General features: G+C 45.0%; 1 protein-coding gene across 1 annotated transcript in view; it reads right to left on the reverse strand.

Moving 5' to 3' along the window:
- dbn1 (drebrin 1) overlaps positions 1-18,328 on the reverse strand; it is a 127,846-nt gene that overhangs the window by 27,827 nt on the left and 81,691 nt on the right. Inside the window, exons 2-4 of the mRNA XM_079248319.1 lie at positions 6,108-6,163; positions 2,727-2,839; positions 1,145-1,219 (exon numbers count right to left, since the gene is read on the reverse strand). Coding sequence (XP_079104445.1) covers positions 1,145-1,219; positions 2,727-2,839; positions 6,108-6,163 — 244 coding nt within the window. The remainder of the gene's footprint in view (positions 1-1,144; positions 1,220-2,726; positions 2,840-6,107; positions 6,164-18,328) is intronic.

Raw genomic sequence — 18,328 nt, forward strand, 5'->3', positions numbered from 1 at the left:
CTAGAATGTTGTTCCTGTTCTGGATGGCAGTATCTAGAATGTTGTTCCTGTTCTAGATGGCAGTATCTAGAATGTTGTTCCTGTTCTGGATGGTAGTATCTAGAATGTTGTTCCTGTTCTGGATGGTAGTATCTAGAATGTTGTTCCTGTTCTGGATGGTAGTATGTAGAATGTTGTTCCTGTTCTGGATGGTAGTATGTAGAATGTTGTTCCTGTTCTGGATGGTAGTATGTAGAATGTTGTTCCTGTTCTGGATGGCAGTATCTAGAATGTTGTTCCTGTTCTGGATGGTAGTATGTAGAATGTTGTTCCTGTTCTGGATGGTAGTATGTAGAATGTTGTTCCTGTTCTGGATGGTAGTATGTAGAATGTTGTTCCTGTTCTGGATGGTAGTATCTAGAATGTTGTTCCTGTTCTGGATGGCAGTATCTAGAATGTTGTTCCTGTTCTTGATGGTAGTATGTAGAATGTTGTTCCTGTTCTGGATGGTAGTATCTAGAATGTTTCTGGGATCCACATCTACCTTTGATATCTTGGAAAACCTGTTGGGAACTTCTCCTGGATTTTCTCACCATTTATTGTGGAGTTTTATGCTGATATACTGAAAATGGTTCTATCTCACAATGAGGAAGAATCCTTCACATCATTCCTGCTCCAGATGCTGATCACTCCCAACATTTAATGGAAACTACATTAGAACAAGACCCGTCCTCAGAAACGCATCATCAACACCCGTCCAGTTGTCCAGTAACGTTGCTAAAAAACAGAAACACAACCTCTGCCATCCTGTTGGCGAGGTAAAAAGTAGTTCCAGTTCCAGTAGTTCCATGTTTAGGATTGCGCAACAGCCTCAATCAGCTGCTAGCCTTATGCTATACCCGGCTAGCTTACTTAACTTGTGCAAACCTTTTCATCGCCTTTATCACTGCAGATGAGCCAGAAAACACAGAAAAGCAGGAAATGGCCCACGAACAGCCATCGATGTGGTTTCATGATAAACCCATCAGCTGCACTACATGACGTTGATGCCTTTAGATCTTACATGGAAACCAAGTTTCCGGTGTTTTCTACAGTCTGATTGGACCCTGACTGTCGCCATGTGTGGTTACAGTTTCAGCTTTTTATCATCAGCGTTTATTCTGACCTGGAAGAAGTCTGCGATGGTGGCAACATGGCTGGCGCAGGCACACTTCCTGGCATCCGGCACGTCTTCCCCTACCTGCCACAGAGAAAATGGTGAAAATCAGCTGAAGCATAGAAACATGAAAGCAGCGGAGAACAGTTCAGCAGGACATCCTAGACTTCTCCTCTCCAAAAATCACTAATTATCTTCCAAGTGGCGGCGGTTTCCTCCCGGCTCTACCCTCGCCGGCTACTTCTGGGCGGCCATGGTGGCATTCAGCTATTGGAGCTATTGTATTACGACAGGCTGGATGTACTTCAGTAATCAGAGCTCATTCAAACCAGCACAATGCCAACAGAGGGAGCACCAATCACGGAGGAAAATGGCCCCATCTCATTAGCATTCATAACAATTTATCTGTCTGAGAGAAAAACAGCTGGAATGTTTCCTGCTGAATGTATTTTAGGAACTTTAATTCTGTTTTTTGGAAGCGATTTGGCCTACTTTAGCCTGGTTTGGCCCAGTTAGCCACAGTCTGGTGCTCTTTTGGCTGTAAACGCTGCTCTGTTGGATGATGATGGCTCGGCTCCGAGCCTCATTTAACCACCAAATGTCTCCCTGTTTCTGTCTAACAATCACAAACACGTTCATTCACCTCTTCAGCTCCGGTCCTGGGAAGAAAAACCTCCATGTTCATGTACACCGGGTCGTTGCGGCTTCCCCTGGGAGCCCCGCTGTTGTCGGGTTCACAAAGTAAAACATTCATCTTGAGGGTCTCAGAGGGAGTCAAGCTGTGCTCAAATGCTCTTAAAAGACACGTTGGAGGAGATTCCTGCTGCGAACGAATGAGCTTGGCTTCACAAATTATTCATTTCTTCCTGCTGTATTTCTTTTTCTGCACGAGTTAAATGGTGGAGAAGTTTTCCTGCTCGGTTTCCAGCAACGTAAAGAACAAACTTTTTACATGTCAGGACAAAGTTATTTGGTCTTCAACTGGTTTTAAAATGAGATCAATTCAACCTCAACCACAAGTCGATGTTCGACATTATAAAACTGTAGATGTTAGAACTAGTGCTGTCAACGTCTCGTCACGCCGTCATTTTAAAGCTTTTATTGGGATTAACTAGATAAAACAGTAAAACCAGTCCCAGTAAACCATCTTTTACTGGCTGCAGGGACCTCAGAGTCCAGGTATGTAAGTAAAAGATGCTGGACTAGCCGATGATAGCAGCGAATCACTGAGAAAAGCTCTGCAACACGTCTTTAAAGGCCTTGTTTGGTCAAAATGAACTTCAAGCAAACCAGAGAAACTAAACGACTTTATCTGTGAAAGTTGGTCAGAATTAAGTTATTTATTCTAAAAAAAACCATCATGGTCCTTCAGAAAGAAAGTCCTTCCAGTGTCATCATCTACATTTCCTTCCGGAGACTTTACGGATTATTCTGGAAGCTGCAGCCGAACCTGCTCTGTGGTTTTCCCGTCAGCACATTTCTGACACATAAACGGCTTAATTAAAAATGTGCCGTGACCCTTTACCACAGTGCATATCGTCCGTGTGTGTTGCCCGATGAACTCCCCTCTAGATCCGCCGCAGGGACTCACCCAGTTGATGAGGATGTATCGTGGCAGAGCGGCGGTCGGCTCCTTCAGGCTGCAGAAGCCGTACATCACCCTGGCGTTGTCAAAGGTCAGCGTGATCTCTGCCAGACCGCCTCCTGCATCAGAGAAAAGAGACGTCATCACTGCCGCAGCATCGCTGTCAGAAGTTTGTCCTCCGGCAGAGACAAGCTCCGCCTCCAGAAACAAACCAGCTTCCACACATGCAAGTGCTAATCACGCACATCATCATCATCGTCATCATCATCATCATCAGTCCTGCTGCTTTCATTCTTCTGGGTTTTTAATAAAACCAACAGGAAGATGATCAATGACGTCTGAAGACGGCTATTTATGTGTCAAACCAGCAGCCAGACGAATCTCCTACTGGCTCAACTGAAAACCTGCTGAAACGGGCTGAAAACCAGCTGATCTGTGGTCAAACCAGCCATTCAGAAATCTGCTGAAACTTTTCAGGCGTTTTCGTCCCGATTCATCCCTCATTTTCCACTTTTCTATCCCGAGCAGCCAGACCGTTGTAAAATCATCTTGCTTTTTCCAGACCTTCCGAAGATCTTTCAAAGTTTTTCTTTGGACATTTTCTGGGTTTTCACTCAGAATTTAGTCCAGTCCTGGTACCTGATGGATTTTCCTGATGGATTAAACCATGTTTAATTGATACATAACAGACAACTTGAAGAATCAGTTTTTTTTAACTAGACTTTGTTGTAATCTTTTAAAGTGGTCTCAATCGGCAGTTCTCTGGGTTTTCTTGGATAATCAGAACTGTCATCTGCATAATTACAGAAAGAAATCCAATATTTCCTATGACAGAAAGAAGGGGGGGAACGTAAAGTTAAAATAACAGTAGCCCCGGTATCAAGCCCTGAGGGACTCCACAACAAGGAGGGGCTGAAGAAAATCAGGTCAACCAGACTGAGAGAAAAGCTTCTGGCAGACAAATAATCACTTAAGCTAAAAACACAAAAAAGGATCCTAACTTCAGGGCATCCCTGTGTTTGTGATCAGAAACAGTTTCCATGGAAACATAGCATTGGAAGGGAGACAGGGAGTGGAGGTGTGTCACATGACACAAGAACTGGGCTGAAGATTAGCGGCAACGGGTCTGATGGAGGGATGGAACAAAAGGCAGAAATGTCCTTTAAGGGTCCTGAAGAACTGATCCTGTAAACTTCGCCAACAGGGTTCAATAAGGCTGCTCAGACCAAATATTCACGTTCAAGTTGGTTAAAACTGGACCAGCTGTGGTTCTGACTCATATTTATGTGATTTTGGTCAAATTGGACAAAACAAGGGATGGATGTAGCGTTTAATATCCTGCTGCTTTTGTGCTGAACCTCATCACCTTTGAGCCATAACACCTCTTTATTCTCACTTCATGCATGTACTGGTGGTGACTCATCCAACGCCTGCAGGCTGCAGTATCTTCCTGTAAAAACACGACGTACAACATGGCGACAGTCCGCTGGATCTCCTCCGAGGTCTAAAGGTCTCTGAGGAAAAGCTACATGCGTGATGGAAACTAAGACCACCTCTGGCAGAAGGTGCTAATATAAACTCAGCTATGATTCTGACTCTTTTCTCCTGAATCAAACCAAAACTCTTCTGAAGCTCTGTTCCATGATAGATGGGTTTATTATGATCCGCAGTGATAATTAACACATTATCTGCTAACATATTCCACTGCTGGGACGCTCTCATGGGCTTTGTGGTGGTTTAGGTTGGGCAGAAGAGGCTGTTAATTGACCCCTTAGTACCAACATGACATGGTTTAACCCGTTCCACCATAATGATGAGGTGGAACGGGAGATTCTCATGGTGATGAGGTGGAACGGGAGATTCTCATGGTGATGAGGTGGAACGGGAGATTCTCATGGTGATGAGGTGGAACGGGAGATTCTCATGGTGATGAGGTGGAACGGGAGATTCTCATGGTGATGAGGTGGAACGGGAGATTCTCATGGTGATGAGGTGGAACGGGAGATTCTCATGGTGATGAGTTGGAACGGGAGATTCTCATGGTGATGAGTTGGAACGGAAGATTCTCATGGTGATGAGTTGGAACGGGAGATTCTCATGGTGATGAGGTGGAACGGGAGATTCTCATGGTGATGAGTTGGAACGGGAGATTCTCATCATGATGAGGTGGAACGGGAGATTCTCATGGTGATGAGGTGGAACGGGAGATTCTCATGGTGATGAGGTGGAACGGGAGATTCTCATGGTGATGTGGTGGAACGGGAGATTCTCATGGTGATGAGGTGGAACGGGAGATTCTCATGGTGATGAGGTGGAACGGGAGATTCTCATGGTGATGAGGTGGAACGGGAGATTCTCATGGTGATGAGGTGGAACGGGAGATTCTCATGGTGATGAGGTGGAACGGGAGATTCTCATCGTGATGAGGTGGAACGGGAGATTCTCATCGTGATGAGGTGGAACGGGAGATTCTCATCGTGATGAGGTGGAACGGGAGATTCTCATCGTGATGAGGTGGAACGGGAGATTCTCATGGTGATGAGGTGGAACGGGAGATTCTCATGGTGATGAGGTGGAACGGGAGATTCTCATGGTGATGAGGTGGAACGGGAGATTCTCATGGTGATGAGGTGGAACGGGAGATTCTCATGGTGATGAGGTGGAACGGGAGATTCTCATGGTGATGAGGTGGAACGGGAGATTCTCATCATGATGAGGTGGAACGGGAGATTCTCATGGTGATGAGGTGGAACGGGAGATTCTCATGGTGATGAGGTGGAACGGGAGATTCTCATGGTGATGAGGTGGAACGGGAGATTCTCATCATGATGAGGTGGAACGGAAGATTCTCATCATGATGAGGTGGAACGGGAGATTCTCATGGTGATGTGAAGCACCTGCTTGATGCTTCATGTCAACATGGACCAAAGTCTCTAAGAAACGTCTCTATGTTGTTGGATCCATCACACCAATATGACTCAGTTATGACACTAAACACACAGATTGTGTCTTCACATGTATTATAAACATGAATAATTCAGCTCTTCTGGTGTTTGGTCCTCCATATGTACACCTGCTAATTTATGTGACCGCTCACACAACACATAGCAGGATGCATTAATAACAGGAAAACACTGCATCTGTTTGCGTGAATCAAATGTGCAACGGTTGTTTGGTGCATCATTAACTTCATTAACAGTGACGACTCGGAGCGGTTTCATCTTGCAGAGCTCATCAGGTTCACACAAGCCTTCCCAGTCCGCCCGTCTTCATTACAACACGGAAATGAAACAGCGGAGAGTTAAACCTGAGGGACTCTCCGTGGAGCTGGAATGATTGGAGTTCATGTTTTCTGCCTGGAGGGGAATAAAAGCGAGGAAGACGTACCTCCGGATGCTGCCAGGGTCAAGTCATTACTCTCATCTTCATATGTGTACAAGGCCCTGTTGGAGACAGAGAGGAGCGTGTTAATCACACAAAGATCCTTCATTAGCAACAATCTGGCTTCTTCATGGCGGGTCATCAGTTGAGTCGGTCCAATCACAACATGATGACGATGCACAAGACGTGTGTGCTGCTGGTAAGAAGATTATTTGCTTTTATTTAATAATCAAATCAAATAATCTGCTTAGATAAGAAAATCACCGACACTTCCAGGATTCTAATCCTGATAACAAACAAGTAAACAAGCAGAAAGCAACATGTTCCACCTCCAAATGTTCCACTCTTCTGCATACAAAGGTCAGTTCAGTCATACACAAACACACACTTCCTGGTGTATCATCCACGCCTCTGAGCCGAGGTAGGTCTCCAGCTTGGCCTACATCTCCAGATAGCAACTGATTGACCTCCTGATGCGACCCTTCCCCAGGAAAATACCCGTTAATCTGCAGATTTGGAGATTTAACCCTCATGGAACCACAGACACCTGCTTTCAATGCAAGGCAGGTTTAAACAAAAACTTAAAGCTGAAGACGCAATAAAAACACATTAAAAACAGAAATGAGATTAAATCCCTGAACCTTAAAGCATCCTCACATCCAGCTGGGCTGCTTGTCCACTTTCTAATCAACAGTAACTCCAGTCATCTCTTCCTTTATCTGATAACTCCAGTGAAGGTTAGACGGCCGGCTTGGTTGTCCGTGCAGTTGGAAAGACTGCACGCTGCAGGTCGTAAAAGCATCCGTTCTTTTCAGCATGTAACCGTTTTAAGTGTAAACTCTGATGGATATCTGACCCTTTATGTAATGATGTGTCTGGTGAAGTTTTCTCAGTTTTGGTTCCCTGTTTTGTAGTTTCCTGTTCAGTCTCCTTGTTTCCTGTGAAGCCTTTTAGTTTCACCTGGTCTCGTTGGGTTAATTCACTCCACCTGTTTCTTGTTTGGTTTCCAGGTATTTGTAGCCCTTTGTTTCAGTTCGGTTTGCTGCTTCATTGTGTTTGCTCCCTATCTCTCGACTCTCCATTTGGGTCCTCACCCCAGCAACATTGTGACAACTTTAGGTGTTTCCAGCGTTTCTATCCGTCCAGGAGGTTTACAATCCAGACACAACATGTAGTGTTTATTCAGAGACTCTAAATCCACAATGATCCATGATAACACCATTATTTATTTAAAATTTCATCATAAAAAACATCACCATCACTACCATGTTGCTAAGAGACCTCTATTTCCACTGGAAATACCAATGAAGACACTTCCTGTCAGACTTTCCACCAATCAGAGAGCTTAAACTGACGGTAACGTCCAATCAGGAGCAGCCAAAGATCAACAAGTGATGAGAAAAGCAGGAAAATAATGATCCTCTATGGCTGGAATAAAGCCAAGAAGACGTTTGGGATGCAGCTGAGGTGGAGGTGCTGCAGTGAGGATAGCAGGTAGATAGTAGCAGGAAGACGTGGGAATAGTTCCTGTCGTTCTTCTGTCTCCTGAAAGCCAAGACGTGAGTTCAGGGCTGGAGGTGAGGAGACGATGAATCTGACTGGAACAGAAACGAACTGATTGATCTGGTTTAGATAAAATGGTTCAAAGTCTGAACTTTCACAAGTTCCAGGATCTTCAAATGGAAAAATTCTGTCTCTAAAATGATTTTACTGAATCAATTTTAACCTTTTATTGCAGAAATCATTAAATTTGAAACATTTGGACATGCACAATGCTAGTCCATGAAAACATAGAACCACAGTGAGTTCTGTCCAATCAGGATCCGATCAAATCAGGATTCAGCATAAAAATGTAAAAAACTGTTTGGACTGAAAATAAAGTTCCAAAGACATAACATTCTCTGTTGGTTTCTGACATTATGTGTATGTTATGACCTTCACTAATAGTCTGACATGTTCTCATAAGCAAAGGTTTCTTTCTACCTACGACAGGTAAGCACCATGACAGACTGCCGTCTCGGAACTACAGGCGCCAGTAAGGGACAAACAGCACCAATGTGGAACAAAAAGTGTTCCCTGCAGGTGGAGAAGATCAGCAAGAGGCTTACTACACCGTCAAGTTGGGAAATCTGTACAACACAGAAGCCATTTTCACATCGGCAAAAACAGATCAAAGGTAACTTAAAAGGCATCGAGACCGGCGCGTGCACATCAGTCTCGCCTACTTCAGGCGGATGCAGATCAAGAAGGAGGAAGATTTTAAAAGCAGCGCTCAATTTGCAGCTTTCTGCTCCACCAGTTAGTCAACTGTGCTGCCTAAATTAGCCCAAAGCTAACTTTATGCCCGTTACCATGGCATCATAGCAGAAGCTTGTGCTAAAACACACCGGTGTCGTTGCTGCAGAGGTGGATGTTAATGTGGTTTCAGTGGCTTATGAAGCTTCCCATCGGCGTTTAGTCCGGCTTTCCCGCAACGAGGAAAGCTTCTGAAACCAGGTGAACTCAGTTCCACCAGAGGAGAACCGGATTTCAGGAACCGCTCCACCTGAGTAAAGACTCCACGAAGTCGGGGATGGCGTGGTTTCATCGCTGTTGTCAAGACTTTTTGATCCACGGAGGCAGCCGTTGTTGCAGCAGCTGTTCTAAAACATGAAGCGCGAGGAGGCATGTGATGTTAGACGGGAGTAATTCTTCTCTTTAAACTCTTTCTGGTTTTTCTCGTACAGTTGTCGTGGGGATGGAAGAGGTTATTTTACTGCAGATATGAAGCCAGTGTGTGAAAAATGCAGCTAAAACTCAGACATTTAAAAAAACCAACATCACATGTATCATCTGATCAATGATTTATTGATTTATCACCCATAAAATGAGTTTATTTTACAGATGGAGTTAAAACCACCGTCTGAAGGAGCTGAGTTAGTGGAAATTCCCGTTTTCTCTGACAGCTCCAGGAATCCTTAATCGCATGCAGCCGAAGACGATTCAAGCGCTGAAGCGGCGATATCTCGACAACGTTGGAGCCATGTCTGCATAAACTGCCGTCGGAGCCGGATGTCAGCTCCCTGTTCACCTTGGCTTCACTTCTCCAGTCCAGCGCAGGAACCAGTAGAGAGATTTGTCGGCATATTAAACGTATATTGGGACTGAGGTTAAAGAAATGATGCTTTAATCTGGTTTAAACGCAGGATTGGAACCTGAGAAGCAGCACGTTAACATCACTATTAAAAGATAATTAAATAACACAGCATTTCATCTGGCAGAAAAGCCCCAAGCAGGAGGTGATGATTCTATTCTATTCTATTCTATTCTATTCTATTCTATTCTATTCTATTCTATTCTATTCTACAGTCATGTAGCAGACTCTTTTATCCAAAGCGACTTACATATGAGTGAGAACACCACAAGCACGGAATCAAACAGTAGAGGACATCGTAGGAAGGTGCTGGTGGACTGTCCAGTTGGACGCAGGTTCTTCCATGAAGTCCTACAGGCTTTTTTTTTGTTTGTTTTGTTTTCTTTTGTTTTGTTGTTTACTCCCTTCCCACCCCACAACATTACCGATGTTATATCCAAAGAATTAATACCATAATGTTTGTTGCAAAGAGTTCTCCAACTTTCCAACAAATACAGCTAAACTAAGTGTTGAAGTTCTCCTTGAAGAGCTGAGTCTTCAGCTTGCTCTTAAAAGTAGACAGGGACTCTGCAGAGCGGACAGAGTTTGGGAGATCATTCCACCATCGTGGAACAACAGAGGAAAAGAGTCTGGCTGGTGATTTAGTCCCACGTATTGGTAGTAACACGAGGCGTCTTTCACTGGTGGAACGTAGCTGTGGAGAGGGAGTGTAGGTCTGGATTAGGGAGTGAAGGTAAACGGAAGCAGTTTGAGTTATTGTTTTGTAAGCCAGAAGTAAAGCTTTGAATTTGATGCGTGCTGCAACCGGAAGCCAGTGAAGAGCGATTAGCAGCGGAGTGACATGAGGTTGTTTGGGTTGGTTGAAAACCAGACGCACTGCGGCGTTCTGGATCATCTGCAGAGGTTTAACAGAGCATGCAGGCAGACCTGCCAGTAGGGAATTGCAGTATTCGATGCGTGAGATGACCAGAGCCTGAACCAGAAGCTGAGTCGTGTGTTCTGTCAGGTTGGTCTGATTCTCTTGATGTTGTAGAGAAAGAATCGGCAAGATGATGATGATGATGATGATGATGATGTACACATTTCTGCATGCACATATTTTATCTTTGGATGATTTAATGGATTATAGCTGGATGAAACTCTTATACTATGTCAGGAATGTTTCCTTCAGTCCTCTGAGGGCTGCAGGTTTGCAGTGTTTCCCTGAGTCAGGAGTGTTGCAGCAGGGAAACATTGAATACCTGCAGGACAATAGTCTCATATCCACTCTGATTTTAGAAGTTTTTTTAGGTTATAATACGGTTAATATGGTTATAAGATGGTTCATTCTAAGGTAATAAATGATGCATTTCACACATCTTCATCTTTTCTCTTCATGGCTCCGAGTTAAATCGCACTATTAGCTAATCTGTATGATTGATGCAGCTCAAATAAAGTTTGATTTAAACTGTGTGTGTGTGTGTGTGTGTGTGTGTGTGTGTGTGTGTGTGTGTGTGTGTGTGTGTGTGTGTGTGTGTGTGTGTGAGGGGATTACCAGGCAAACTCGGCCCACATGACCTCATGCTGTTTTGGCCTGAAGCTGTAGTTTGGTCACTGTCTGACTTCCTGCTGACCTCAGCTCGCCTCCCTTTATCCTGTCTGTTTCTGCAGAGTCACTCTGCATCTTTCCTCCTCTTCCTCCTCTCAGCGTGTGCTTCCAACGCTGTTATTATGCACACATTTTCATCCTCATCCTGTATTATATAATAGATGTTCATCACTCAGAGGTTAAAACATCATCCAGCAAAGAAAGCCTGAAGCTGTGCTTTGCAAGCCTGATGAAAAACAGCTTTAGTTTCTCAGGTCAACTTCAGAGAGACACAACATTCCCAGTAAGAGAGAGAACTGGTTTTAGAAACCAAGCACATGGTTTGGGTAGAGTAACGTGGTTCTGCATATCCAGGAGATGAAAGGGGTCCGAGCACAGTACCCTGAGGAACTCCTCTGAAAAAGAACGTAGATCATTCTTATTTTCATTGTGAGATAAAATCCACGGAAGAAACCATCTTCATGTCTGAGGAGATTATTTCACACTTTACAGACAGTAAAATGTGATGGTTCACCACCTGATCAAAGCACCGGATGTTTCAGGGAACCGCACACTCATGCTATGAGAAGGAAACGTGTCAGGGAACGTGGAGATGTGGGAACCCCAAAGCAGGAACAGAGAGGCAGATGAGGAACAGCTTTTAATCTAAATGAAGATCCATCCATCCATCCATCCATTCTCCGCTGCTTATCCGGGGTCGGGTCGCGGGGGCAGCAGCCTAAGCAGGGAAGCCCAGACTTCCCTCTCCCCAGCCACATTTGCCAACTCTGTGGGGGGGCGTTCCCTGAGGCCACCCGATCCTGAGGTGTTCCCAGGCCAGCCGAGAGATATAATCCCTCCAGTGTGTCCTGGGTCTTCCCCGGGGTCTCCTCCCAGAGGGACGTGCCTGGAACACCTCACCAGGGAGGTCCAGGAGGCATCCTGACCAGATGCCCGAGCCGCCTCAACTGGTTCCTCTCGATGCGGAGGAGCAGCGGCTCTACTCTGTTCTCCTCCTGGATGACCGAGCTCCTCACCCTATCTCTAAGCCCAGCCACCCTGCGGAGGAAACCCATTTCAGCCGCCTGTATACGAGATCTCGTTCTTTCGGTCACGACCCACAGCTCATGACCATAGGTGAGGGTAGGAACGTAGATCGACTGGTAAATCGAGAGCTTCACCTTCTGGCTCAGCTCCTTCTTCACCACGACAGACCGGCGCAGAGTCCGCATTACTGCAGACGCCGCACCGATCCCAAAATGAAGATGAACTAGAAAAGGCTTATTTAGACGGGACAAGTCAAATGGAAAGTACCGGAGAAAGCGGTGTGACCTGTAAACTGGTAGAATGTGTTTCTGTGAGACGGGAGACTTTTCTCTGCTTCCCTCCCTGAGAATGATAGATTGGATTTCTATCATACTGTAATAAATCTGTGTTAAACATCCGATCCGGGTCCATTGTCTCTTACTGGAGCGACATCTTATCCAAGGTTTGATCTCTGACATCTTCTGGGTTTGTGAAGCTGATAGTCGGCTCCATTTTCATCCATTCACCTTAAAAACGCACTTTCTGAGTGGGAATTTAATCTCATTAAATCAGGATCCGGAAGCAACAAGCAAACAAAAATGAAGTAGCGCTTGAAGAGAGAAACCAGGTGGTATAAACACAGAGAAAACAATGAACCATAAGGTGTGATTGATAAGATTAATGACTCCAGGTGAACAGAAATCGCAACTACAAAATAAAACAGGAAACAAACGACACACAAAAAGTCCAAACTATGACACGCAATGATTGGAAACTCAGTTTTCATCCATCCCAGCGCTCAGCTCAGTGTTAAAACCCCGATGAGGTTTTCAGAGGTCAAACCAGAGGTGATGGTTTGACCTCTGATCGCCGTGGTTACAGAAGCTGTCGCAACACAGTGAGACAAAAAGAAAAAGTCCTGCAATACGAAATAAACAGGTTAAAGACAGGAAAGATGACAGACAATAAAAACATGGTGGGGGGGTAGGGGGGGCTGTTTAAGCTCGAGAGTGAAACGGAATGAGTGACTCTTTCTATAAATAATTCACTTTAAAGCAGACAGCTGTTTATTATTCATATAAAGTCCTCATGACCTAGAAACTCAGTGTGAGCACAGCTGAGTTGGAAGGAAGAGAGGGAGGAAGATGAAGATGGGAATCTTCACAGAAAGATGAACAATGAAGAGGACTCAGTTAATCAGCTAATCACATTCGGTCCAGAACATCGTCATCAGTCCAATCAGGACCAAACTCTCATCTCAAAACGATACTGAGGGTCAAACAGTCTTATTAAAGCAGTGGCATGAAGGACTAAAGATAAGCCTCATCATATGGTCATGCAGATCGTGTGGAGCCTAAAACCAACCAAACTTTGATGTCAAACTCATGCATGAATTAGGTTTTTTCATGCTAACCGCTAGCCTACCAATGGTATTTTCCATTGATGTTAGCCTCAAGCTAACGTTAGGCTTTTTATACAGTTTGCTGTGCAGCGTTACGTCATTAAACACTGACTGTAATTCCAGTAAGATACTGGTGTATTTCATCTGCTTAGAAAGACGTTCCACTCTGAAACACTCATGGTGTAATAGGATGCTATGCCGAAAGTTCGTTGAACACAACATCAGCGTGTGCTAACCGCTACTTGTCTGGTGAATGGAACGTCTCTGCTGGTGACATAAATGTTCCACCAGAAACAGCTTTTGCATCATCGGACCAGATAAATTAAAAGGCTGCAGCAGCACAAACACGACACGGAAATCCGCCATTGTTGTCGTGTTTTTGGTTTTTGTGTAAAAGCAGGACTTTGTCTTTGCAAAAGGTTCCAGTTGAAGTTTACACTGAAAGGCCTCGCTTTGTGTTTCAGGAAAACTTCACCGTTGGCTGTTTTGTCCACCAAAACCTCTGTTACCACAGAAACGAGAGGCAAAACTTCGTCTTTGTCTGAGTGTCGTGGCGTAAACAGGTCGTGCTGACATGCTGAATCACATCTGATTAATTTACCCATTTTTGAAGCGTATCATGAAAAGCTAAGCGAGTGTTTGCAGTTTTCTGCACCTCAGCGTTGGCTTCTAAGCAGCGAGGCGACAAAGTGCAAGGCCGGATTGTCCAATGGGCATTATGGGCAGACCCATTGGGGGCCCATATAGGGCATACACCAGCAGTTTGGAAATTAAACTAATTGTCTATCAAATCAAATCAAAGATACTTTATTCATCCCCGAGGGGAAATTCAGAGAGTATATAAAAGCCAGATAGTGCCACCACAGTGTCCAGTGTCTTCCTACTGGTACCATTGGCTGAGAGATGTTAGAAATGTAGTTTCACAGTGTATCATTCACAATTAGTGTGGAAGGGGGCCCCTGGAACACTCTGGGCCCAGGGGCCTGTGCCCTTTTAATTTGGCCCTGCCGGAGTGGCTTACTTTTTATTTAAACAGCACAACGTGCATGGCGCTCTGTAGGTTCGGTAACTTTAAGCGGGTTGTATAGTGGTTCTGTTTGTCACCTAGAACCTGCTCTGAAACACACAGATGAAGGTCAAAAAGCCTCACAGGATGTTTAAAAATGATGCAAATGTAACCAAACCCACATCTGTGCAGCACACTGTGCAGCATGTAGCCTATAGAAACGTGTGTGTGTGTGTGTGTGCCCACGCTGCCTCTCATGTGCAGAGGAGTCACTGGTGCAGAAGTGGAGGCGGTGAACAGCTTTGCTCTGATCTGCTGGTGGCTGTTTGGTGCAGTTGAATAAGCGAACTGCCACGGTTGATGAGTGGTGGTGGAGTGGATACTACAGCTGATCTCTACTGCGGCTAACAACTAAAAACACGATACCAGCAGCTCGTATCGGTCCAGTATCCATGTGTAAAACCAAGGCTGTCAAACTGGATATAAGGTAATATTTCATGTGCCAGGGACAGATCATGTGACTGAACATCTATAGTAACGTAAACATGCCAGATTACAGCTAACAAGCTAAAACAATAAAATGTTTGAACCGAAAGAATATCTGGTGAAGCAAAGCGATTAATCATGCTAGTAACACCATATTTTAGCATTAACCCATAAACAACAAGTCCCTTACAAAAAACCCACCAAAAATCAGTTTATCCTCGTTATTTATGAAGAGTTCAATTCAATTCAATTTTATTTATATAGCAAATCACGGCAAGGCCATTTCAAGACGCTTTACAGACAGAGGGGAAAACACAATGAAAGCCAATTCATAATAGCCTATATAAGGAAACCAACAGATTGAGTTGGGTCCAACTCAATCTCCCATCGACACATCGACAGTTCGACACTTTTCAAGCGTCGGTTCAGAGCTGGATGTCCGAAGTCCTCGATGGTCGTTTTCCCTGATGCAGCATCTGAACAAGAACTTTAGGCAGAACTTTACAAGCTGCTGAGAGATGTTTGGTTTGAATCAGTGTGTTGGAGCAGGGAAACATCTAAAACCCTCCAGACTGGAGCTGGAGACTTTGGCTTAGAAGATAAACCATTTAACACCCAAATTTCCGGTCATTTTGCTGTTAAGAAGTGTAAACCATGACGACTGTAATGGGATTCATAAGTACTCATACTGGTACTCAGATGGAAGTACTTTGCACTCATTCTGGACTGGTCCCAGTCCAGAATGAACCAATCTGTGTTGGTCCAAACAAAACCAAACCAGAACCAGGAACGCAGAAATGTTCAGTTGAAACCGTAAAAACATGGAGTTATTTCATCACAAAGAGACTGCTAAGACAAATCCACCCCACCCCCAACACACCCTGCAGGGAGCATCACCGTGGCAACCAGCCAGCATCCCCCCATCACTATCGCTGTAACAGCAGCATGTGACCTGAGGGAAGGGACGGTGTGGAGACATGGAGGGAGGGGGTTGAAGGAGAGCCGAAGGGCAAAACCGACCGCATGAAGTCCACCTGAAGACACGTCCCACGACGTTGCTGTCCCCATATGGAGGACGGGAATCCGAAGCCGCCATGACAGAATCAGGTCCAACATCATGACTAATCTCTGGACCACACACATTCACTGTCTCACACACACACACACACACACACACACACACACACACACACACACACACACACACACACACACACACACACACACACACACACACACACACACACGGTGTCACGTTTCAGCCTGAATCGTTTTTACCTGCAGATGGCGCCGTGGATACTTAGCAGAGACGCAGGACATGAAATCCATCAATGGAACCAGAATCCCAGCATTAAAGCGGGATTTTACAACATTCAGCTCTACAGACGTTAAAATACCTGTAGTCATAAGTTCTGGGACACTTTACCATTAAATCCGAAAGGAAACAGTCCCCAAACTTATGACCAGTAGTGTAACATGGAACTACTAACTGGATCATATTTCATTCAGGCTACATACAAGCAGCTTGTCTTCAGCGTATACCTGCTCCCACATGGTATAGGATCATGTATTAAAACCAGATATCTGATCGTTATTATGCTGACGACATTAAACTCTACATTACCGTTTCATCAGGAGACTGGTTTTAGTGGCCTTTTTCCATGACGGACTCTGAAAACCAGTCAGTACTATGACCGAGTGAAGGCAGAAGTCTCATTCTTTCAGATGGAGCTTCACCAGTCGGACAAACTGGCTCTAAACCTGGAACAATGTTCCTCAGACTTTGGACATCCTACCGCCTTCAGTGGATAACGTCACAAGATTCAGAGAACCCGGAGGAATCTCTGTATGCTCGTGACATGCTTATCGGCTGAAAACCACTGCATGGACTCATGGAAACATCCAGAAATCCCATCTGTGAACACAGTTCAGCCTGAAACCAACACATGCAGCTTAAAGCGCCATCATGCCAAAAAGAAGCATAGATGATGTTTATTTTTCCATTTTCTTTACGGCTTAGAGTCGGAGCCAACCCCAGCAATCGTTGGGTACACCCTGGCCGGGTCGCCAGCGGGTGATGTTTATCTTACTGGGAATAAAATATGGCTGTTTGAGATTAATATTCTGGTTTATTTACATTTTGCGAGTCACATTTTTGGAGCTGGTGCAGTTAATCAGTTTTACTGTAGAGACTGAAGCATCACAGTCTCAGCCCAGAACAAGACAAAGTCTAAAAGTTCAAATCCCTCCAAGGCGTCGGAACAGAAAGCGTCGTCTCCGTTTGGACTCGGCTGACGACATGAAACCTGCCAGAAAGCTTTCCGCTGCTGCGAGCGGCTGTCAGCTCTCCAGACGAGCCGGCGGAGACGAACCTCGAGAGACGAGGCGACTGCGGGGTTCATAGAGACAAGCCGAGTCAGCGGATGGTGGAGGCACGTCGGCAAACATCAAGCTGCGGTTTTTCCCACATTTCCGTGATTTCACAAGTGGAGAAATGACAAAGATCCAACACTTATCTTCAGGTTTTGAATCTCTTGTTTTTTATTTTACTGGAAAAATGAAGCATGTGGTCAGCCATGAAGACGTAACACAGACTGAGAGAAGCCAGAAGCAGGCGGACGGGGAACTTTGTGGGGGATGATTAAGTATTCCGACAGCGGTTGTTTTTCCTGTGGTCGGATAAAGTAGCGCAATTTATTGAGCCTGAAACTTCAACGGTGACTTAATGTGTAAAAAATGAGTTTCTGGTGACGTTCCAGAGGAAGTGAAGAAGCGAATGAGCGGTGAAGGAATCTGCTCGTCCACCTGATGAGTAACACAAGCTGGGAAAACAGGATGAATGATGCTGACACCACCGCATTAGACTGCCAACGCACCAGTTTGGTGGAGCAGCCAACCTCCCTGAGCTTCAGAAGTTTCCAGTTTCAGACACACACACACACACACACACACACACACACACACACACACACACACACACACACACACACACATACGAGGAGCTTTTCAGATAACAAAAATGGGATGTCAGGATTCAGATACCACACAAAGAGCCGCAGCCAATCAGGGCGAGATTGGTTCCTGATTGGCTGATAAACTCTTCAGTTTATTTTAAATCATTTTATTTTGTTACTAGAACCAGGTTGGACCCCTTTCCCTCCAGAACTCCAGTTCTTTGTTCAGGAAACATTCCTCAGAGGTTTGGCTCTGTGTTGACATGAAGCATCACACAGATGCAGCTCATCACCACGAGAATCTCCCGTTCCACCCAAAGACTGTATCTAAAAGATGGGCGGAGCCTCCGTGACGTCACCCGTAGGTTTCTGAAGAGCTGAATTGAAGCTCGGTGGGCGGTTCCTACCATCACCATCTTAGTAGGGGCATGCGCTTCGTCTCGCCTGGAAAATACAAATATGGGCAAAGAGGTGGAGCTGAGAGGGGGGCTGTGAGCGTCATGGTGGATGATTGACATCGAGCGAACTCCGAGCTTTCTGTAGCTAAGAGCTAACCGAGCTAACCTGGAGATAAAAGGAGCTAACGGAGGTAAGCAGGCTAAAGCTAAGTCACGTAGTTAACCGGCTAAAAACCGCGGTTGTTCTACGTTCTT

The sequence above is a fragment of the Telmatherina bonti genome (genome assembly GCF_933228915.1).
Source record: "Telmatherina bonti genome assembly, chromosome: 10".
Classification (NCBI taxonomy): domain Eukaryota; kingdom Metazoa; phylum Chordata; class Actinopteri; order Atheriniformes; family Telmatherinidae; genus Telmatherina; species Telmatherina bonti.